The sequence below is a fragment of the Panicum virgatum genome, chromosome 6K, assembly GCF_016808335.1.
Source record: "Panicum virgatum strain AP13 chromosome 6K, P.virgatum_v5, whole genome shotgun sequence".
NCBI lineage: Eukaryota > Viridiplantae > Streptophyta > Magnoliopsida > Poales > Poaceae > Panicum > Panicum virgatum.
This window is the reverse complement of record NC_053141.1, coordinates 31379038-31403965: the sequence shown is the minus strand read 5'-3', so window position 1 is coordinate 31403965 and position 24928 is coordinate 31379038. Positions and strand designations below refer to the sequence as shown.

The 24928-nt window shown below is 43.1% G+C and overlaps 1 protein-coding gene and 2 pseudogenes across 3 annotated transcripts; all 3 read left to right on the top strand.

Moving 5' to 3' along the window:
- Nucleotides 1–113: 113 nt before the first annotated feature.
- Nucleotides 114–5345, top strand: LOC120713628 (annotated as a pseudogene).
- A 1447-nt stretch (nt 5346–6792) lies between these two features.
- On the top strand, nt 6793–11487 carry LOC120713627. Of its 2 annotated transcripts, XM_039999554.1 has the most exons (3): nt 6793–8025; nt 9084–9191; nt 11161–11487. In XM_039999554.1, exons 1-3 carry the CDS (start codon nt 6885–6887, stop codon nt 11166–11168), a joined length of 1257 nt encoding a protein of 418 aa, XP_039855488.1. In that variant the 5' UTR covers nt 6793–6884; the 3' UTR covers nt 11169–11487. The 2 variants fall into 2 exon arrangements, with proteins under 2 accessions (XP_039855488.1, XP_039855489.1); XM_039999555.1 differs by lacking the exon at nt 9084–9191 and having other exon boundaries at nt 6798–8025.
- Nucleotides 11488–13097: 1610 nt separating this feature from the next.
- On the top strand, nt 13098–16568 carry LOC120713626 (annotated as a pseudogene). Its single transcript, XR_005691223.1, has 2 exons — nt 13098–14298; nt 16105–16568. The product of XR_005691223.1 is annotated as an uncharacterized LOC120713626 (transcript).
- Nucleotides 16569–24928: the final 8360 nt, after the last annotated feature.

The window sequence follows — 24928 nt, the reverse complement described above, 5'->3', positions numbered from 1 at the left end:
TTTATTTAGTACTTCTAATTATTAGTCAAAATTTTTGTACTGCTAGTACTGCTACCAGGGCCAAAATTCACAAAGCGAGGAGGAGCGGAAGATTCTCTGCAAATCCAGGGCACTCTATTCTCAGAAAAGCAGGACCTCATGTCATCCGGTCCCTTCCCTGACGAGGGACGGCGCGTGCGAGCCTGCGAGAGAGGGCGGCGAGATGCCGCGCCGCCGCCCGCGCCCTGCCGCGCCGCCGAATTTGCCGGACGATGACGACCTCCTCTCCGAGATCCTCCTCCGCCTCCCGCCGCAGCCGTCCTCGCTCCCCCGCGTCTCGCTCGTCTGCAAGCGCTGGCGCCGCCTCGTCACCGAACCCCACTTCCGCCGCCGCTTCCGCGCCCGCCACCAGAATCCCCCCCCCCCCTCATTGGGTTCTTCGAGGACTTTATATGCCACAAGTTCTTCAGATCTGTGATGGACCCGCCGGATCTCATTCCAAGCGAGCGCTTCTGTCCCCCGCTCGGCGACTGCAGGGGCGGCTGTGAGCCCAACCAATGGAGAATCTTCGGGTGCCGCCACGGCCGCGTGCTCCTCTACAACTGGGAGCAGAAGGACATCGTTCTGTGGGATCCCCCCACAGGCGACCACCACCGGGTTGCCGTTCCGCCGGAGTTCGATAACGAAGAGAAGACCATCTTGAACGGCGCGGTGCTCTGCGCTGCTGCCGGCGACCGCAGCCACGTGCATGGCGGTTTCGGCTCCTGCCCCTTCAAGGTGGCCATGGTTGGCATCGCCAGCAACCACGCGCAAGTGTTTGCATGCATTTACTCGTCGGAAACAGGAGAATGGAGCGATCTTGTCTTGGCAGCTGTTCCCTTTGAGGTTGATTGTGTTAGTCATACCGGCACCCTTGTCGGCAATGCCCTGTATTGGATGCCTCTTGGTCATGGGTATGTCATTGTTGAGTTTGATTTGGACAGGCATAGTCTAGCTGTGATCGAGTGGCCTTCCGGTGCAGAAGTTTCAGGTAATGGCTGTTCTCGAATAGTATTGACAGAAGATGGCCGTCTTGGCCTCGCCAATTTGTCAAGCCACAGCCTGCAAATGTGGGAGAGGAAGGTCTGTTCTGATGGTGTTGGCAAATGGGCGCTGCAGAAGTCTGATGAGCTATGGAAGATTCTTGGGCAGAGGTCTCGTGTGGAGTTGATATTGGGCTATACTGATGATATTAATGTGATGTTGCTATGGATTGATTTATATATCTACGTGCTTCGACTTGACTCCATGCAGTTCACAAAACTTTGGAAAAGTAATATGATCTCCCGAAATCATCCCTATGCAGGTATCTATGGTTCAGGTAACTCCTTGCTGTTTATATCTCTTTAAAATAAAACTGCAATTGCTCTCAGTATTTGGTTGCCGAAATACCTTTACCGTGCTACTGAAATGTTAGGCTAACAAATTAAACCTAGTTGTCATATTTCTTTTCTTATTTAAGTCCATGAACTATCATTGTGTCACTATTAATTTTATGGTTGAGCCATAGTTGTCTTCAGTGATAGCTAACTGTTTCGACTAATTTATTATATGTTTAGCTGCAACCATGAAAGCATGATCCTTGGCAAGTTTATTCAATGAATTTAGTAGAAAAGTTATTGCATCTTAAATATGTAAGCGAATCTATGTATGTCTAGTGTTACATATCTTTGCAGCAATTATTGGTGTAGCAGATTTATATAGGCGACCAACTTCTCCCGAGTTACACTGGTTAGACTGTTGAAGTCTAGGGGTCAATGAAACCCCCGTCACCAGTATGGGTTCAAACTTCAAAGGCTGGTACAACCTTCTTAAGGTCAAGATCAAGGGATGTCTCTCCCCATGGTCTAGTCTTTTTTTTTTCAAATTAATATGGGAGTAAACAAACTATAATTTAGGAGTATGCTATAAGTGCTGAGATATATGAGCAATTTTTTAAAAAAATATTGTGTATAAATGAATAAAAGAACTTGTCAGAATTTAGCATTGAACCTTTAAAGATGTTTTAACTTCTGCACCAGATTTCACACAGAATTCTCATAAACTGACCACTTTTCAAGTTCTCATAGGATGTACGTGGCATGGACTGTTAGCCTTTCAATTTGCAATTTTATCATTTTTGGCATAAGGATAAGGTTCACAAATGCTTCAGTGCCCACAGTACCCATAGTCCCTTAGCATGTGTCAGAAAACAAAACAGGGTAGGCTCTATACCGATCAAATAGGATTTCAGCAGTCTTTGGGCACCTCAGTTGTCTTTAGAGATGTCTATGCTGTTTTGAATTTCTGGTGTGATTGTTCTCAGAGCAGTAGAGTCATTTGGGGTGAACTCTGGTGCAAATGCACCAAATGTTGAAAATGGTGAAATTCTTTAAAGAAACGTACTTCAAAGTTTCTAAAAAATTCGGGTATGAATTGCATCAGTTAAAGAACTATGGATGTTCCAATTTTTTAAAATATTTCGAAATTTGAAAGTATGATTTTTGTGAATTTGCAGGGTTTGCAAAATCTTCTGCATGTGCACCAGATATACTCCTGAGTCATATAGGTTTATTTTCGCTACTACTTGGTTGATGGAATTACTTTCATATCATGTTCTTTCAGTGGTAGCTAACAATTTAAAACTCAAATTGTATCACTAATTACTGTTCCAGATAGGTAGATATTTTTCCTTTATTGAGTTTAGTATTATCATTCAACTGTGTGTTCCCTTCGGTTCCAGAGATAGCAAATTATTCGGATTAATTTACTTATCACTGTTAGTAAATATAAATCATGGTGCCAAGCCAACTGCCAATATCGATCGCCAATTTAGAAACAAAAAGCGGAAGTAAACTTTATTATTTTCGATCAGTTGCTACATGCATTAAAGTTTGATGGTGAGAGCAAACAAATAAATCTGACGCGGACCATCTGGAAAAATTGATTCCCTGGTTATTAAAACGACGTTTAAACGTCGTGAAAACGACGTTTTCACGAGAAAACGTTCTTGTGAAATCGACGTTTAAATGTTAAAACGTCCGTTTAAACAATAAAACGTACATCGTTTTGTTAAAATCTACCCTCTATTCGTTTCGTCGTTTTATCGTTTTAATAACCTTGATTGATTCTGTATATCGGTTGGTAATTCTGAATGCTTAAAGGTAGCTGTATGTTGCATTCTTTAATTAATATTATTTTCTTCAACATAATAATTTCATCAGGCAGCCATATTGAACATAAATACATCTTAACATTTTACTTTTTGTGAGTAGTACCACTCCCTTTGTTCTTCTACAAATGACCTCTATAAGGCATTTGGTCAAATATTTTAATATGGGCCATGGATATAATGTAAGTAGAGTAATTCATATTGACCACATGAAATCTACAAAATCAGATCTGTAAATTGTAACTGAAGATGCTTCCGTAGTGCCTTATTTTTAGCTATTTTGACTAACATGTAGAAATTAAATTTAAAATCATGTCTTAAGAGTCTGCAAAATATCAAATATATCAATTGGAATGATCTTTCATATTTGCCATAGCTTTATGACACATGGGCCTGGGAGCTAGATGTCATAGACAGATCCTGATGGCATATCTGGGATTGAGAAAATTTTCAATCGCAAATAAGGAAATGTTCTTGTAAAAAAACAGAGGGAATGTTAATTATCTTTTGTCAAGATATTAGTTCTGCCACAGATAATAAATTATTTTGCAACATAGACAAGAATAATGTGGTTTTGTGTTTTATCTTCCTCAAGGAGAACATTTTGTGGATCTATGCACTATTGCACTTCTGTTTATTTTTGTTCCTATTGTGTGTCAGTGTGTGTCATTTGGATAACGTGTTACTCTATTCCATTATGCATATCACAGGATCAGTTTCTCAGAATAATTTCGGATAACTTGTTTTCAGCTTATAATATAGGTAGTTTGAACTTGTTCATCTCAGTTGCTTGGTATTTTTATGAATTTTTCCTTGCATTTTTGGAGAAGCTATGTTTGGATCTTCCTGAGATATTTTGCCAGAAGCCAGAGTTGTGCTCAATTGCTTCTAGGATATCTGTTGACTCTGAATTTTATCTTCATCTGGAGTGTTTAGTGTTAGCTCTGCCTATGTTGCCTCAACATAGCCCGTCCCAAGAGGCTACTCAAATGGAGATGAAACCCAAGTGCCTGAACCATGAATAGTTGCACTTGTTGGGTTTCAGCTCCACCCTAGCTCAACTTGCTTGAGCTCTGTTGTTTCTTTTTCCCTTTTTTTGTGTGCGATACATACCATTTTAGCTTTTACTATTTTTGCAATATTAAAATAGTATGGCTTAAGAAACAGTGGCAGAGTATTTTTTGATACTTTTCTATGTTGGAAATTACATAATTTGGACCTGAAGTATGATTGTGTCTTGATGCTTCTCCTATGACACTTAAAACTTAGTAATAGTTGATTAACTCATAGATTTCTAAACTTGGTATTTCTAGTTTCTACTTGCTATGTGATTGTTATTCTCGTCTGTCTATGATATTCAAAGTCTTGCAGCTGACGGAGGCATTGAAGTATTAAACATTTAATCTGTACTGAAATATAGAGAGAATCTTTAGAACATGTCTTCAAAATTGTTTTTTTTCTTTTCACTTTAATTTTCTGACTTCACCTAGTAATAAGTTCTTAAATGATTCAACTTTGGATGAAGACTTTGATGTGAGGTTTGGTCGATATGCTGACTTCAAAAGGGCCTTCTGATTTTGCTACTTGCTCTGTTCCCTCATCTCTTGAATGTGCTTCTCGATAAGAGAGCTCAGGGGCATATGTCAGATGTTAAACGTGAAATGAGATGCAGTCTCTCCACTAGCCAAAACAGATTTTCATTGAATTTACTATTGCTGTTTGAATACTTATGAAAAATTGTGCATGACTTCGTGTCTCTCTGACCGTGTAAGACCAGCTTGACTGATGGACTTGTTATACCCTGCAGGTATCTAGAGTTTGCCTTTCGTTTGCTAAGGTGCAGAGATGGGTGCTTAGGTGGCTGGATTCAGGCCATTCCATTTTGTATCTGCTGGGGGTGTAGCCTATGGTATGGTTCCTGTTTAAACTGGTCATCTATGTAGCGCGTGCATGTAAGTTTGAATTGAATTTGTAGCAACTAATTGCTCGACGGGTGTTCTTTTGGTGACCTTTGAGCAATTGACGCCGTGACCTGTCTTCTGTCTTAGCATATTTGAGCCAAGGTCCCTTGTTAATTAAAGTACTAAAGTTGATGAGTTGGTGCCCTTGAGTGTACTAAGTATACTTCCATTCATTTACGTGTAATATGTAAGGCGTGTATCCTTTCCTTACTTTATTTTTCCTTTCAAACCTTTTGTATACTTCCATTCATACTTTATTTTTCCTTTCAAACCTTTTGTATACTTCCATTCATTTACGTGTATGCGTAAGGCGTGTATTCTTTCCTTACCCCCCCCCCCCCCCCCCCCCCCCCCCCCCCCTTCGAACCTTTTGTTAGTTCGATCCACTGTCCAGCGGCCCATCCCAGCCCAGCCCATGCAAAACGCCGAACGAAATGGTCTTTTGGCACAACCGCATCCGCCCATTGATCCATGTGAGTGAAATGGGGTTTGCTAAAAAGAAATGTGAGTGAAATGGGGACTGCTGCTCTTCTGAAAAAGAAAAACCCGCTACATTGCACTCCGGTAGCGCATGCAAAATTTCGAAAGCCATGTGAATGTCAAATTCAGTGGGATGCGCAAGTTGTGTGTCTAATTTTTTTTTGAAGCAAGTGACAGGTGCTTTGCCTTTCAATTAAAAAAGAATAGAAAATTTATGTAGAAAGGTTAGCCAGTCCACTCCGGATGACTAACCTATCCAAGTGTTGCGGCACAGCACAATACTGCAACGAGTCAACGTTGCTAAGCTGGTTAGCCAGCAGCTCTGACTTCTCGAAGCAAACCCCAGAAGACCTTCACCGGACGGACTGGCAAAAGGCCAAGGTCACAAAGGTCATCGTTGCCAAGCTCAAATACAACACAATGTGAAGAGCAGCTCCGACTTCCTAGCGAACCAAGGCCCCGCCCCCAGTGACCGCTAGACCACACCTACAGCAACCCCAGGGATGATGTTATCATTGCCGAGCTACATCCTCCCGACGCAGCAGCTCCGACTTCACGTCACAGGATCAGTCCCCGCACGCTAGACAGCCGCCCAGAGGCGAAGGGCGAACACCGAAGACAACAAACATTGAGGCCATGACTACATCTAGATGCGACGCCTTCAACAAGGACATGACGCCGAAAGCGTCGTCGTTGCACGGCCAAGAAAGGAATGGGTTTCACCCCTGAAGCAAGACGTGAGAGCGGGAGGCAGCAAGACGCCCCCAACGGGGAAAACGGCGCCCACGGGCACCGCCATCGTCAAGGTTTTCACCCAAAAGTTATGTGAATTGGATGTCAAATTCAGTGCGATGTGCGAATTGTGTGTCAAATATCAAAACCTCTAGTCAAATACACACGAAATTTACTTTTGTTGAAATAGGTGGGAAAGACTAGACAAAAATTATGGACTCAAAGGCTAATTTGATGAAAATTTCATGGATTCCATATCACATTATTATTAAGTCAGCCATAAACACACCAATACATTAGATATAATGTCTGCTCAAAAAATACATTAGATATAATGAAAAAAAAAACTTACCACTTACCAGTCTTCATCGCAACCACAAGCAAGCATCTGGTCCGGTGACAAAACCTAAAGCTTCCGGCGAGGCTGAAATGGTGAATTTCGCTGTCGTTGTGTCTTCTTGGAAAAAAAAAAACAATTTCGTTACATTCCACTCCACTCCCTTCCCGGACCTGTGAACGCTCGTGCGAGGGAGGGCGGCGAGATGCCGCGGGGGCACCGCCGCCGCCCGAGCCATGCTGCGGCGGCGACTTTGCCGGACGACGACGACCTCCTCTCCGAGATCCTCCTCCGCCTGCCGCCGCAGCCGTCCTCGCTCCCCCGCGCCTCCCTCGTCTGCAAGCGCTGGCGCCGCCTCGTCACCGAACCCCACTTTCGCCGCCGCTTCCGCGCCCGCCACCGGAGTCCCCCCCTCATCGGGTTCTTCGACGTGGTTGTAGGCCACAACTTCTTCAGTTCCGTAATGGATCCGCCGGATCGCATCCCAGGCGAGCGCTTCTGTCCGCCGCTTGGCGACGGCAGGGGCAGCTGTGAGCCCAAACAATGGAGAATCTTCGGCTGCAGCCACGGCCGCGTGCTCCTCTACAACCGGAAGCAGAAGGAGATCGTTCTATGGGATCCCCCCACTGGCGACCACCGCCGGGTTGCCGTTCCGCCCGAGTTTGATAACGAAGATAAGACCATCTGGAACGGCGCAGTGCTCTGCGCTGCTGCCGGCGACCGCAGCCACGTGCACGGCGGTTTCTGCTCCTGCCCATTCAAGGTGGCCATCGTTGGCGTCGCCAGCAATCACACGCAAGTCTTCGCTTGCATTTACTCATCAGAAACAGGAGAATGGAGCGATCTTGTCTTGGCAGCTGTTCCTTTTGGGGTGCTTTGTGTTATTAATCCCGGCGTCCTTGTCGGCAACACCCTGTATTGGATGCTTTTTGGTCTGGAGTTTGCCATTGTTGAGTTTGATTTGGACAGGCATAGTCTAGCTGTGATCGAGGGGCCATCCGGTGCAAAACTTTTAGGGAATTGCTGTTCTCAAGTCGTATTGACAGAAGGTGGTGGTCTTGGCCTCGCCAATTTGTCATGCCACAGCCTGCAAATGTGGGAGAGGAAGGTCTGTTCTGAAGGTGTTGCCAAATGGGTGCTGCGGAAGTCTGATAAGCTATGGAAGATTCTTGGACAGAGGTCTCGTGTGGAGTTGATATTGGGCTATACTGATGATATTAATGTGATGTTGCTATCGATTGATTCCTATATCTACGTGCTTCAACTTGACTCCCTGCAGTTCAGAAAACTTTGGAAAACTCCTAAGATCTCCCGAAATCATCCCTATGCAAGTATCTATGGTTCAGGTAACTCCTTGTTAATATCACTTTATAATAGAACAAAAGCAATTGCTCACAGTACTTGGTTGCTGAAATTCCTCTACCGTGCTACTGAAATGTTAGGCTAACAAATTAAATGTAGTTGTCATATTTCTTTTCTCATTTAAGGTCCATGAACTTACCACTGTTTCACTATTAGTGTTATGATTTAACCATAGTTGTCTTCAATGATAGCTAACTGATTTAACCATTGGCAAGTTTATTCAACGAATTTAGTAGAAAAGTTTATCTCTTTTTAAATATGTACGCGAATCTATGTATGTCCAGCTATGTTGCATATCTTTCCAGCACTTATAAGTGTAACAGATTAATATAGGCGTCCAACTTCTCCTGAATTACACTGGTTAGACCATTGAAGTCCTGGGGTCAATGAAAACCCCATCACCAGTCCAATTTCGAAGGCTGATACAACCTTCTTAAGGGAAAAATCAGGGGATGTGTCTCCCCCTGGTCTAGTCTCTCTTTTTTTCTGATTAATATAGGTGTAAACTGGCAGTAAACAAAATACAATTTAGGAATATGCTGTAAGTGCTGAGATATATGAGCAATTATAAAACATTTATTGTATACAAATGAATAAAATAACTTGTCTGAATTTAGCATTAAACTTCTAAAGATGTTTTAGCTTCTGCACCAGGTTTCACACAGAATTTGCATAAGTGGCCACTTTTGAAGTTCTCATAGGATGTACGTGGTATGAACTGTGTTTCAATTTGCAAATTTATTGTTTTGGGTATTAAGATAAGGTGCACAAATTCTTCAGTTGCCCACAGTACCCATTGTCCATTAGCGTGTGTCAGAAAACAAAACAGGGTAGTCTCTATAACGATCGAATAGGATTTTAGCAGTCTTTGGGCACCTCAGTTTTAGTCTTTAGATCTCTATGCTGTTTTGAATTTCTGGGGTGATTTTTTTCAGAGCAGTAGTCATATGGGGTCAACAAAGTGCATCAATAGAAGAACTATGGATGTTCCAAATTTTAAAATATTTCGAAATTTGAAAGTGCAATTTTTGTGAATTTGCAGGGTTTGCAAAATATGGTGCATATGCACCAGATACACTCCTGAGTCATATGGTTTTTTTTCGCTACTACTTCGTTGATGGGATTACTTTATATCATGTTCTTTTCAGTGGTACCTAACAATTTAAAATTCAAATTGTACTTAATTTCTGTTCCATATTGGTAGATATTTTTCCTTTGTTGATTTAGTATTATCATTCAACTGTGTGTTTCCTTCAGTTTCAGGGGTAGCATATTGTTTGGATTAATTTGCTTATCATTGTTAGTAAGTATAAATCATGGTGCAAATATTGGCAATTTGGAAACAAAAACAGAAGTAAACTTTATCATTTCTTATCAGTAGCTGCATGCATTAAAGTTCGATGTTGAGAGCAAACATCTGACGCGGGCCACCTGAAATAATTGATTCAGTATATTGGTTAGTAAATCTTAATGCTTAAAGGTAGTTGTATGTTGCGTTCTTTCATTTAATATTGTTTTCTTAATCATAATAATTTCATCTGGGAGCCATATTGAACATAAATAGTTAAATACATGCTAACATTTTGCATCTTGTGAATAGTATCACTCCCTCTGTTCTTCTACGAATGACATTTTATAAAGGTTTTGTTCAAATATTTGAATATGGGCCACGGATATAATATAAGTAGAGTAATTTAAATTGGTCACATGAAATCTGCAATATCTGGTCTATAAATTGTAACTGATGATGCTTCTGTAGTGCTTTATTTTTAGCTATTTTCACTAACATATAGAAATTAATTTCAAAATCTTTTCACAAGAGTCTGCAAAATATCAGTAATATAAACTGGATCGATCTTTCACATTTGCCATTGCTTGTGTCAGTGACTCATGGGCACGGGACCTAGATGTCATAGACTGATCCTGATGGCATATCTGGGATTGAGAAAGTTTTCCAATGACAAATAAGGAAATGTTCTTGTAAAAGAAACTGAGGGAATGCTAATTATCTTTTGTCAAGATATTAGTTCTGCCACAGATAATAAATTACTTTGCATCACTGACAAGAATAATGTGGTGTTGTGTTTTATCTTTCCTCAAGGAGAACATTTTGTGGATCTATGAACCTCTGTTTATTTTTGTTCCTGTTGTGTGTGCCATTTGGATAGTGTGTTACTCTATTTCATTATGCATAAAATAGGATCAGTTTCTCTGAATAATTTCAGATAACTTGTTTTCAGCTTATAATATAGGTAGTTTGTACTTGTTCATCTCAGTTGCTTGGTAAATAATTATACTGTTTTGATGAATTTTTCCTTCCATTTTTGGAGTAGCTATGTGTGGATCTTCCTGAGATCTTTTGCCAGAAGCTAGAGTTGTGCTCAATTGCTTCTAGGTTATCTGTTGACTGTGCATGTTATCTTCATCTGGAGCGTTTGGTGTTACTTCTGCCAATGTTGTCTCAACATAGCCAGTCCCAAGAGGCTACTCAAATGGAGATGAAACCCAAGTGCCTGAACCATGAATAGTTGCACTTGTTGGGTTTCAGCTCTACCCTACCTAAACTTTGCTTGAGCTCTATTGTTTCTTTTTTTGTTCTTTTCCTTTTTTCATTTTTTTTGTGTGTGATACATACCTTTTTAGCTTTTACTATTTTTGCAATATTGAAATAGTTTGGTTTAAGAAACAGTGGCAGAGTTTTTTTAATAGTGTTCTATGTTAGAAATTACATAATTTGGACCTGAAGTATGATTGTGTCTTGATGCTTCTCCTATGACTCATAACTTAAACTTAGTAATAGTTGATTAGATCATAGATTTCTAAGTTATGCATATGAACTAGAAACTTGGTATTTGTAGTTTCTGCTTGCTATGTGATTGTCATCCTGGTCTGTCTACGATATTCAAAGGCTTGCACCTGATGGAGGCATTGAAGTACCAAACACTTAATCTGTACTGAAATGTACAGAAAATCTTTAGAACATGTCAACAAAATTGTTTTTTTTTTCTTTTCAGTTTTAATTTCTTACTTCACCTAGTAATAGTAGTTCTGAAAAATTGTGAATGACTGTTTTGTGACTCTGGAAAACAAGCTCGACTGATGGATCTGTCATCCTGCAGGTATCTAGGGTTTGCCTTTGGTTTGCCAAGGTGCAGAGATGGGTGCTTAGGTGTGCAGCCTATGGCGTGGTCCGTGTTGAAACTGGCCATCTATGTAGCTCGTGGATGCATGTTTGAATTGCATTTGTAGTAACTAATGGCTCGACGATGCGAACGCCGGGTGTTCTTTTGGTGACCTTTGAGCTATCTTCTGTCTAGCATATTTGAGCCAAGCTCCCTTGTTAATTAAAGTACTTAAGTTGATGGTTGGTGCTCTTCAGGAGACTAAGTATACTTCTATTCATATACGTTTTTTTTAGATACTTCTATTCATATACGTGCTACCTATGTGTAAAGCGTGTATTCTTTTCTTTTCTTTTCTTTTCTTTTTTTTTTCCTTCTGAAACCTGCTGCAGTATTTCTAGTTTGATCCACTGTCCAGCGGCCCAGGCCATGCAAAACACCGAACGAAATGGGAAATGCCGAAATGGGTTTTGGGGCTTTTGGCACAACCTCATCCATGTGAGTGAAATGGCGAGCGCGTGCCTACCTCTTCTGAAAAACAACGAGAGAAAAACCGCTACACTCCACTCCAGAGTCCAGTCCAGTCTCTGTCAGAAAAAAAAATGCTTGACCCTGTGTTTGTTGGGCTTCGCGAGTTCGACTCTCAAAATTGACTTCGTAAAATTGATACTCTCCTCGTTAACGTCTTAATTTCTTTGACATTTTCATTAGTTTAATGTTTTTTACTTCTTTTTTCCAACTAAAAACTTAAGGAATTGACTAATTTGCCCCTAGAATATATCGGTTGCCTTGATTAGGCAATCACGCGCGGCAGTTCGGCATCTCGTCGTATGCGCCGTCGATCCCGTCCGGCAGCCGGCCAGAGCATCATCGACACCTCCGGCAGCCCGCCGATTGCTGCGTCATCGATCCCGGCTAGCAGCACGCCGTCTGTGTCGTCGTCGATCCCGTGCCGCCGGTCTGCAACTCTGCCATCCACTGCCGCGGCCGCTCGGCAACGACGTAGCCTTCGTCAGAGGCCTTCTTCGGTTATGCTAGTGTGAACTCAATTTCTGTGAGCTTTCAATAAGCTTGCATATGAACTCAATAGTCTCAATGAGAGGACGAGCTGTGCACGGCGTGCGGCAGCTCCCAAGCCATTAACTGTCTCACTGGCAGAGCGCGCGAGAGCCGCGGCCAGCTGTAGGGGCAAATTAGTCAGTTTCTAAGACTTTTTATTGGGAAAAGGAAATATAAATCATTAAAACAATAAAAATGTCAAAGATATCAAGATGTTAACGAGAATAGTAGAGGGAGACATATCTGGTGCAATCACGGAACTGGTGAAATCACCGTGCAATCCGACTAAAAAGGTATTCCAAAAATTCTGAAAAAAATCATAAATGTACATCTCGGTCTACCCCATCTACATATAAAATTTCATGGTCAAATTCAACTTACTCTAGCAGTTACAAAAAACAAATTTGGGCTGCATTTAAACGTTACTGATTGTCAGAAAATTTGTCTTTTTTGTAACTGCAAGTGTAAGGCCATGTTTAGTTCCCTTCAAAATTCCAAAACTTTACAAGATTCCCCATCACATCGAATGTTTCAACGCATGCATGAAGTATTAAATGTAGCTAAATAAAATAACTAATTACACAGTTAGATTGTAATTTGCGAGACGAATCTTTTGAGCCTAGTTAACCCATGACGGGACAATAATTATCAAATACAAACGAAAAGTGCTACAGTGTTTTATACCCAAATCTTTACGCAACTAAACAAGGCCTAAGATGAATTTGATCATGGAAATTTATATGTAGATGGGGTAGACCGAGATGTACATTCATGATTTTTTTTAGAATTTTTTGAAAATCTTTTTAATCGGATTGCACGGTGATTTCACCAGTTTCGTGATTGCACCAGATATCTCTCCATATTAGAGTGTCAAAAATCGAAATTTCTCCGCGTGAGGGGGCCGAGGGCGGCGATGAGATGACGCGGCGCCGCCGCAGCCCCCGCCCCCGCCCTGCCGCGGCGGTGGCTTTGCCGGACGACGACGACATCCTCCTCCGCCTCCCGCCGCAGCCCTCCTCGCTCCCCCGCGCCTCCCTCGTCTGCAAGCGCTGGCGCCGCCTCGTCACCGACCCCCACTTCCGCCGCAGCTTCCGCGCCCGCCACCGGAGCGCCCCCCCCCCCCCCCCCCCCCCCCCTCCTCATCGGCGTCTTCGAGGACCACAAGGGCTACCCCTTCTTCAGGTCCGTCATGGATCCGCCGGATCTCATCCCGCAAGAGCGCTTCCGTCCGCGGATCGGCGATGTCAACAGCGCCGGCTCCCGGCTCCGAGCCCGACAAATGGAACATCTACGGCTGTCGCCACGGTTGCATGCTCCTCCACAACAAGACGCGGAAGGAGATCGTTCTGTGGGATCCCCTCACAGGCGACCGCCGTGTGGCTGCCGTTCCGCCAGAGTTCGACAACGAAGAGAGGGTTATCTGGAACGGCGCGGTTGTCTGCGCTGCTGCCGGCGACCCCAGCCACGTGCACTGCGGTTTCGGCTCCTGCCCCTTCGAGGTGGCCTTGGTAGGCGTTACCAGGAACCACACACAAGTGTTCGTCTGCATTTACTCGTCGGAAATAGGAACATGGAGCGATCTTGTTGCAGCAGCTACTCCCTTTACGGTTTATTGTGTTAGTGATCCGGGCACCCTTGTCGGCAATGCTCTATTTTGGTTTCCTGTTGGTCTAGGGTATGGCATTCTTGAGTTTAATTTGGACAGGCATAGTCTAGATGTGATCGAGTGGCCTTCCAGTATAGCTCTTTCAGGCTCACGTTCCACCTTGCTGGCACAACATGGCGGTCTTGGCCTCGCCATTCTGTCATACCATAGCCTCCAAATGTGGGAGAGGAAGGTCTGCTCTGAAGGTGTTACTGAGTGGGTGCTGCAGAAGACTCATAATCTGTGCAAGATTCATGGGAGGAAGTCTGGGTCAGCGGCAGTATTAGGGTATGCTGAAGATGCTAATGTGATGTTGCTATGGACCATTTATGGTGTTTACATGCTCCAACTTGACTCCCTGCAGTCCAAAAAACTCTGGGAAACTTATATCCTCTACCGACATCACCCGTACGCAAGTATCTATGATTCAGGTAATTCCTTGTTTACATTTCCTTTGAATAATACAATCCAATTGCTTTCAGTAGTTGGTTGCTGCAATACATGTATCGTGCTACTGAAAATATTGGTTGATGACTTAAATCTAGTTGTTGTTGTTTGTTCTCTTTGTTAGATCTATGAACTTATCACTGTATCAGTGTCGCTTCTCATTTATCATTGAACCATAGTTATCTTCAGAGATAGCATACTGTTTTAGCTAATCTCTTCTATGCACAGCCGTAAACCATGAGGAACATGAATAGTGGAAATTTCATTGGATGAATATAGTAGAAAAGTTTATTACTCCCTCCGTTCCAAAATGTAGGTCGTTTTGACTTTTCTAGGTCATATGTTATATAGTTGCATAGCGAACACTATGAATCTAGAAAAACCAAAATGACCCCACATTTTGAAATGGAGGGAGTGTTTTTCAAATATGTGAACTGAAGTATTCACATACCTGTAGGTCTATTATATATCTTCCAACATTTAGGTGTGTAATAGATTAATAGGTGTAAACTGGCAGTAAATGTAATAGAAGTTTTAGACTTTGAATCATATCACATCTAAACATAATAAAAAATGTTGTTTATCTTATTTATTTTGCTATTAATAGCAAGCCTCAAAGTTGGTAGTATATATCATTCTTTATAATTAAATAGTAACTGCTTTATATTTTGTCAAGGACTATAAGTTATGAGATAAGGAAAGGATTTCGAAATATTTAACTTGTGTTTTCTAGGTTACATTTAACTTATGTTAAACGAAACAAAACAATTAAACTTAAGTTAGCATTCAACTTTAGAGAAAGGTTTTGAAACTTCTACAACAGTTTTTTACAATTTTTTTTATCAAGTAGCCACTTTTCGCAGATATGCTCTGACTATTAGTCTTAGATGTGCAAATCCAAAATTTTCTATTATCTTACATGTTATAATTCTCAATGAATCAGTACAATTTGCTTCTGTCATCTGCATGTTACATAACTTTTGGTATTAGGAAAGGCTTCACGCATCCTTCTGTTACCCATATGCTGTTGGCATGTGTCAGGAAATAGGCAGCTTCGTGGGTGTTCTAACAGGATTTCAGCAGTTCTTTGGGCACTTCAGTTTTAGATCTCTTTGATGTTTGGTATTTTTTATGTGGTTGTTTTCAAAGTAGTAGGGTCATGGCCTGCTTGCTAGGGCTATTACTTGGTAGTGAAAACTGCTTACACTGTACCTTGTTTCTAATTATTTACACTAGAATAGAAATTAGTGGTTAAACCATGTCTTAGAGATACTTCTCTCAATGAATTAGTTTGCACCACAGAGAAGAAATTATTGATTTTGGGTTTTTTCCCCTTATGGACAGCATTTTATAAATCAATGAAATTCTAGTTCACCCTTAAGGCCTCAACTACCAGGTAGATGAGCCTACTGTTTGAGGAATTTACATTGCATTTTGGCAGTAGATATTGGCCTTCCATTTGGGGAACCGAAATCTACAATTTTTGCTCACCTGAATGTGTATTTTGTGTTTATCTAGTCTATGTGACATGGTGTCGCGTTTTGTTTATGATTCCAAATTAAGATAGATTTTTTCCCCAATAAATCAACTTCTCATATATGCTGCTGGATAGGATATGGATCCCCATGCAGGTGAGAGAGCTCAGTGGCATATGTGAGATGTTTGTGAAATTGGGATGTACTAGCAGTGAAAACAGTTTCCCTTAGTTGAACTGACATGCTGCGCATGAAAAAAAATGTGAAGATTGTGGCTGTAAAACTAGGCTGACTGATGGAACTGTTGCCTTGCAGGTATCCAGGGTTAGCTGGTTGCAATGGTGTAGAGATGGTTCGCTAGTGTATCCAGTTGCGTTGTGGCTTATGATATGATATATATGGTCCCTGTGGAAATCGACCCTTTACTGTAGCACACACTTAAAAGTGAAGTGAATTTGTAGGAGTTAACTGCTTGGTTTACAAACACCCAGTGCTCTTTCGGTGACCTCCGTAGCAGTTGTTGGCAATTGATGCTCTGAATTTATGCAATGACATTTAGTGGTTAAGTTGCATATGCCTTCTGAGAACATTAAGGCCAAGCTTCATGTTGAAGTTGACAAGTTGGTGCTCTTGACAATCTCTTGATCCTGTCTCCATGAATTTGTTATAAGTGTACTAGGGTAGTATTTTTATTTTGGCTGTTTTCTGTTGAGACCTGTTCAACTTTAATGTTTAATCTGCTGGGGTCAGGCTGAATCTTCCGAGTTCTGTTGTTTCAATGCTAACCGTCTGCTGACACTTCTGGACATTCACCTCTTCTTGACGTGCATACGTAAAAAAACATATGCATTATCCACTAAAAACAGAGTGTATGAGCTCAAAAGATAGCTACCAAGTATGGTTGCTGTCTTGATCCTTCTATAAATTTTAATACTGTTCTCCAATTCATAAAAGTGTTTATAATGTATATATCGGATGTTTGTACTTGCGATGTTTTTCTGCCCATTTTCTTATGATACTTTTAAAGCTTAACTGGAGCTGCTAACGAGCTGAAGTTTTAGCTTGTTTTGTTAATGAGCTGAGCGGTGCCAATTTGTTAGCATAACGAGCCAGATCGAGCCGGGCCTGGCTCGTTATCCAGCCCAGCCTGAGGCTAGTACTTGGTTGATGAATGACTTTATGTCATGCCCTTTTCACTGTTACGTAACCTTTTAAATTCAAATTGTACCGTTTGTTTCTTTATGGTAGATTTGCTTTACTTTGATTTTTTAGTATTACTATCAACTGTATGGTTGCTTTCAGAGGTACCAAATTGTTTGGATTAATTTACTTAACGTTGGCGATTCATATTAAATATGATAACAAGAACAAAGTAAAGCTTATATTTTCCATCTCTGCCTTCATGTATAAAACTTTGATGTTGGCAGCAAACACACCAAAATTTGAAGTTGCATGCATTCATTCATTTTCTTCAACGTAATAATTCCTTCATTTTTGCAGTAGAGATGGTGTAAGGAATATGGCCCCATCTAGACCATTGTTTGTGATTTTGGTGATTGAGTGACAACATAATCAATGGGACTAATAAGTTTGTAAGATCACATTTGTAAGAATTTTTAGGTCCCATGGATATAATCCAATACATCTAATTCATCATCAAGATGCAATGTTCAATCCATCGTCGAGATGCCATGTCCAATCCACCATCAAGAAATCGAGTCCAATCTGTCGCAGAGGTGCCAAAAGATCGCCGTGACGAATTGGACGAAAAGGATGCAAAATCTGCAGCACCAGATAAACCGACGTTGCACCATCGGTGCATCTGATGGTTGTCGGAAGAACCGACGCTAAAGCATCGGTGCAAGTCTGGGCACCAAATGGAATCAAGTGAAAACAGTTCTTAGGCACCGGTTTAACCGACGGGTCATTCAGTGACATCGGTGCAATCAACGTACTATTGTCCAGAGACTGTGTCAAGTGCACAACAGCCAAGCCTTCAGCACCGGTTTAACCGATGCCCCATCAGAGCAAACGTCGGAGTAATGACATCAGCAAGGAATGATCAAGTGCAATGGCTACGAGAAGATCCTGTACCACCGGAAGAACCGACGCTCAAGCATCGGTTTAACCATTGGTCCCAGAAGTTGCTGCACCCGTGTCAGAGAAGCCAACGGCTACTTCAGAGCTCAGTGTGACCGGAAGAACCGATGCCGTAGCACCGAAAGTTCCGACGCCTATGCAGAAAAGTGCCCAACGGCTCCAAACGGCTAGTTCAAGTTTGAGGCATATATATATGTGTTCCCCCGGCCATTTTGGAGTTGCTGGAGACCAGAGAGAGCTCATACACATTGAAGAACACCTCCAAGCCAATCCAAGTGCATATTGATCAAATCCTTAGGCTTAGCACAAGCTTTGTGAGTGTTAGTGCTAGGATTAGCTCTTTAGAGAGTGTGAGAGCAAAGTGTTGTGTCTTGTGGCTGGTTCTAGAGTGAACCAACAAGTATTTCGGTGTGCCGGCCCTTTGGAGCATTTGGTGGCTTGCCGGCACGTCATCGACCCTCCGGCTTGGTGTGGAGCGGCGTCGACAACATTGTGCGGGGGACGGAGACCCCTCCTTCGCGGGCAAGCTCCCTTAGTGGATAGCGGGATCAAGATGACCGTGATTGTGTTCACAGAAGAGACTTGATTGCCGGGAAGCGATACTCTTCGTGAGTGCTTCAACAACGTGGATGTAGGGGCGTCTTTGTGGCAATCCAAACCACGGGATAAATCTTTGTGTCGAGAGTTTTCTTCCTCTCATCCCTCCTATTTAAGCTTCCGTATTTCATATTGCAACTTGTGTGTCTTTACTTTCTTAGTGTAGTATCTTGTTAGGATTGGCTATATGTTACAAAACTCTTTTTAGGATGAGGGTTGCACACTAAAAAAACCATAGTTGCACATCTAGATAGATTATTTTAGTTTAAATTTTTTGTGCAAACTAGTTGGAGCCATAGGTTAAGGTTTTAGAGAGCCTAATTCACTCCCTCTCCCTCTTAAGCTAGAGCACCCAATCACTTTCAGATGGGTTGTCCAATCCTCGGATCTTTTGCCAAAAGCAAACCTGCGGACTTATTCACCTCTTCCTGAAGGGCACCTTGCAGCATCGCTGCAAACTGAGAGCACATTTGGTGGTGTTTTAGCTCCGGGCTCCGCATGTCACTCTGGCACCGGTGAAGCTAAACGGTCATGCCGAAGGAGCCCGGCTACACTGAAGAAGCTGCTTCTGAGCATCTGCGCAGGAGCTGGCCGAGCTGCTTTGGGGCGGCATTGGCGAAGCCGCAGGGCGCAGGAAGTAGCTCCGCGCTTCCAGCTCCGGCTCCGCACGCGCGCTTCTCGGCGAAACCCTCCCAAACACCCCCTGAATCTTGAGAAATGGCCACGCCACGCTCTGCAGGTTCTCAGACGGTCAGGTCTTCGATCCCCAGGAGCGCATCGGGAGACTGGACGAATCTGTCGCATTGATGGAAACTGTCAGAACGAGTAGAATCTTGAACCACCGAATCATTCACCACCCCTTCTGAATCACGGGGTGGTGGCATGGTAACAGGCTATCAGTGTCAGGAGTCTTGGATGCTTCGCTTCATAGGATCCGTCTGTCAGGGGGGACACAAATCACTTTGCCGGCTGTGTGAAGTGAATGGCAGCAGCTGCACTGATTCCAACGACTATTTTCAGACCTTAAACCAAATGCTAAACAAGTACAGACGAAGCTGCCTAATCACAGACGAAGCTGCCTAATCGATCAACATGTGTAAACATCTCCACATGTTGGAGACATTTTTTTATTTTAATCATTTTTAATCTAATATTTTATAAATAACCCATATCGATTTAAATTTTCGAAAACTAGCTCTTTTGGTCGCGCCAAATTACATGGCGTGACTCCCTGAAAGGTCACGCCACATGCTTTGGCGTGACCAAACTGCCACATTGGCACACGCGCGATGCGGCGGATGACGTGGCAAGGCGGAGTCGCGCCACATGCTTTTGGCGCGACTGAGTCGCGCCATGCGCCGTGGCGCGACTCAACCGAATATAGGCCCACTCGCCAGCCGTCATCTTCCTCATGCCCCCTTTCTTATTTCCTCCACTCCCGCACATGAACCGACCTCCATGGCGCTGCCCCTCCCCCTCGTCCTCTAGATCCACTCCATCCTCCTCCCGATTTGAAGAGGAAACGAAGGGAAATCGATCCTTGAAGGTAACTCTTCCATTCTAACCGATTGGTTTTCCTCCATTTCGATGATTTCTTAGGGTTTGAGTTGGCTAGAGTTTATATAGAGTTTGAGTTGAAATGGGTAATTTAGTACGAATCGGGTAGGATTAGTTGTGTTGTGCCGTGCAATTGAGCGATGGTGTCACTTTTGTACCGTGAAAAAATTGTTGCATGTATCAATTTGAATGTGTTATTGGTCTCTTGTATTTGAATGTGTAGATGGATCGATTAGTTTGTTTATTCTCTGGTGGGACGGTCAATGAAAATGGAGAGTTTGCAAGGATGAGGCAACAAGTAGTCAGATTCGATATGACACCATCATTTGATGATATAATAGGTCGAGTGAATTCCTTATTCAAAGTAGAAAATGTGCGAATGGAGTTAAGACTATGTGGTAGGTTTGATGCCGGAAAGGGAAGGTGTCACTATGTGTTGATGCCAATTGGTTGCGAGAATGATTGGTTGTTTTACAAAAAGTTGGTAAGTGGTTCGCAAGTTGGTTGTGCAGAGGTAGTGGTTGATGTGGATACTCGTAGTATGGATGTGCCCAGTCAAGGTGGTGATGAGTACCCCCATTGAGCACCTAACTCAAGAAGCCATATTACCGGATAACGATTCCGATGCCCCGGAGGAAGATGAAAATAGTGGTAATGATCTTTCTCATGACTCAAATGATGATGAAAGTGATGACGAAGTTGGATATGACACATGTCGTGTAAACAATGATTTCGATGAAGGCGGCTTTGAGAATGAGGAGGTCGATGAAGATGACATTTCCCAAAACTCGGAAGAAAATGAGGATGGTGAAGGCGACAATGATATGTTATTTCCAGGAAATCAAGGGACACATCTTGGGCAAACAACACCTCATGCAACTCCATTCGTGGGACCAACACCGATGGCAGATGAAATGTTGGAAGAGGTAGTTAGAGAAGATAGATCGACCCTTTTTGGCATGCGCATACCCCAATTTACTTCAGTTGAGTTGAGGCAGTTGAAGGCTGTGCATGTGGATGTTCCAACAGTCCCTATTTTCCATTCTATTCCGAGGGAGGGCTATTGTGATTCAGGTCTACGTTTTGCTTCTGTTGAGCCCGATAGTGGGGAGCAGTTGATAGAAAAGGGAATGATATTTGATAGCCTTGAGGAACTTAATTTTTTCTTGAGGGACTACTCTGTGAGGCACCATAGACCGTATGATGTGGTGCATTCCTCGGCTAAATTAAGGTACACGGTTCAGTGCCAGCAGGGGTGTCCTTGGAAGGTTTGGTCACGTCATGTCGCTGATGATAGGGTGAAATGGAGGATCACTAATGTTAAACAACCTCACACATGTGGGACATCTGAGGTTTCTCAAGAGCGCTCTCAATGTACCGCATGCTACATCGGAAGACGGATTGCCGCAATGGTTCATGCGGACCCTGATGTATCTGTAGCGGCTATTATTGAAGCTATTCATGGTTTTACAAATTATCGGGTAAAACATGGAAAGGCTTGGAGGGCTAAGCAGGATGCTATAGCAATGTTGTGGGGCGACTGGAAGGAGGCGTATGGAAGGGTACCAAAAATATTAAATGCAATTGCACACTTCAACCCGGGGACAAAGTGGTGCATTCATAGCACAGGCAGGCAAGAGATGCACAAGGGTTCCATGAGGCCCGTAATGAAACGTGCATATTGGTGCTTCCCACAATGTGTAGAGGCATTCAAGCATTGCAAACCTGTTATAAGTGTGGATGGCACGTTTCTTACCGGGAAGTACCGCGGGGCATTGTTGATTGCAACAGGCATGGATGGTGAGGATCGTTTGATCCTGCTAGCATTTTCTTTGGTTGAGGGTGAAAACAACGACAGCTGGTCATGGTTCTTGCATTTGGTTCGTAGAGATGTTGTTGGACATGATCATAAGGTGTGCATTATCTCGGCCCGGCATCAAGGAATTCTTAATGCAGTTGAGGACCACAATGGAAGGCTACCATCCAATTGTGCATAGGTGGTGTATGAGACACTTCGCAGCTAATATATGGCAAAGGCAAAAGAGCAAGAAAGTTATAAAGCAGCTAAAGTTGTTATGCGCATCAAAGACGGAGAAGACATTTGCTATTAGACTCACAAAACTAAAAGGTATGATGAACGAAGAAGCAACCGAGTGGTTAGAGGACCAAATGGAAAACAAGAGTAAGTGGGCTCTTGCCTTTGATGATGGTTGTAGATATGGTATATGTAACACAAATATATCAGAAGTGTTGAACAAAGTTCTTAAAGGGGTACGTGCTATGCCTGTTTCAGCCATTGTGGAGTACACGTTCTGCAAGGTGAATTCATACTTTGTGCATAGATGGGAGAAAGCAAACCAGCAAATAGCTTCTAGGCCAAACCAAGATCTATGGGGAAAAGGTGCCATGAAGCTGCTAACCAAAGCAGGCAAGGCACCAGCAGGCATGTTAGCTGAGTTGTTTGATCCGACCACGTATGTGTATTCAGTTAGGACAGCAACCGCGTTGACCGTTGGAGGAGAGATGACCGGTGGCCGCATCTACAAAGTGGACCTCACGAGCACCACTTGCACATGTTGTGTTCCACAGTTGTTGCACGTACCATGCTCCCATATGATTGCTGCATGCCGCATTAGAGGCATGTCCCACCTTTCATCGGCATACATATCACCGTTATATTCTAAGAGTATTGTATTGAAGACATGGGAATCTAGGTTTGAACCGATTCTTGATCCCTCACATTGGCTTGAGTACAATGGCCCTGAGTATATTCCAGATCATAGCAAGCTGAAAGATAAGGTTGGAAGGAGGAAGAAAAAATGGCTCCGTAATTTGATGGATCAGATTAGTGGTTACGGTGATGATATTTATGGTTATGGTGACTTTAACCAAGGTAGTTCGAAGGTTCGATGTAGCATTTGCCATAAAGAGGGTCACCGAATGGAAAAGCACAAGCAGGGCCCGAAAAATTTGCCCAAGAACAAGAGAAAAAGAGTGTGTAGAAATAACATGTCATTGGTAAGGAAATCGCTATAAAAAATTTGATGTTGTGATTTGAGTCGTACCATATTATTTTATTGTTCATTGCATGCTATTCCTATATTTTCATCTAATGGGTGCATACTAATAATGGAGTATGCAGGATGTTGCGGTCACGCAAACGTAAAATTTGGTACGCACCGTATGCAGGATGTTGCAGTCACGCATTGTCCATATCGGGGAGGCCCTCCTTGACTAGCCACGCCAACGGGAGGAATCCAGCCCGTTTTAGGTATGGTGCGTACCTATCGTCCCACCGCAGAGGCTTGTGAAGGCGGGGGCGTAGAGGCTTCAAAACCTACAAAAATATCAATGAACTTTATAATAAACTAAAATCAAATTAATGACTTGACAAAAATAAAAACGAACACAAGTTCACCTGCGTACGCTCTTCTTGTATCTTGCCACGGTGTCGCTCATCGTAATGCATCTCCAGGAGAGGGTAGCGCGGGTGGTGTGCCATCTACATACAAAAAGTAATATATAATAAGCAATCCCTTTGTTTTGTCAGACTTGTACTATGAACACTGGTTCATGAATGTAGCTGCATGTTGTGATCATGGTTCATGAATGTTTCAAAGGTTCACACTCATGACTCATCCCTGGCCCTTTCAAAGTTCCAAAGCATAGCAATGGCCTAGGGATAAAATAGGTTTAGGCATAGTAGGCTAGACTCATTGAGGGAAAAATGAGCACTGGAAAATTGAGATGGAAAATTGAGAAAAATAAGGTTTAGCCATAGTAGCAACTACCAACATTCTGATAATTTATTAGCAAGTAGTAGGTATAAGCAAGCATGAGCACTGGAAATTTGAGATGGAATAACTAGAATCCTCTTACTCACCTCTGTAATCGAGGGAACCAGGGGCAGATCTGGATCCAGCGGCACGAATGGCCCTGGCGGAGGCGGCAATGGCGGCGGCCGGTGGCGGCTGGTGCTCCGCAATGGCAGTGGTAGGGGGCGGGCCATGCAGGGCCCCGGCGGCCGGTCCGTAGGGGGCGCGCGGTGTAGCGAAAATGGCCTCTCATGCCATATTTCAATATAATGTTTTGGTGATTGATATAGACAACACAACGCTTGGACTAATATAATTGTTAAGATGACCATTCTCAGGCTTTTAGGTTCAAGTGATGACAAAGAGAAGATAGGCGTAGCTAGGCTCGAAGGGCCGCCCCTACGGTGGTTCCGTTAACCGATTAGCGGACGGCGGTCGAGGGGGAGCCGCCCCTCGCGGGTCCAAAGGACAGAGAATTGAAGAGACCGTGAAGAAATCAAGTCAAAACGAACAAGATAGAGACAATTTGCTATCACCGGTTAAACCGACGTTAGGCAAATTGTACTCATCGGTGCATTGGACCCAGAAGCTGAGGCTAGGGTTTTGCGCCGGTTAAACCGATGATGCCTGAAGACAACTCGTCAGTGCAATGACTTGAAGTGAAGACAGACCTAGAGGCACCGGTTAAACCGACGATAAAGAAAAAGTGAGCGTCGGTGCAGTTGTACAGAGACTCCATTTTTCGGGGGGGGGGGGGGGTTCTGAACTTGCACGCACCGGTTAAACCGACGTTGAATTCAAGAGGGTCGGTCGATTGATCAAGTAGCCGTTGGAAGACTGTAACGGCTAGTAGAAGGGAAAGTACACTCACCGGTTAATCCGGTGTTGGCAAAACTGGAGCGTCGGTTTAACCGACGATAAGAATTTTTGTCAGCCTTTCCCAACGGCTCTTTTGGGGTGTGTGGGCTATATATACCCCCAAGGCCGGGTCATTTGAGTTTGCTGGAGTTGCTGAAGCTTACTACACTTGAAGAATATCTCCAACCACCTTAGAGATTCATTGTACGTCA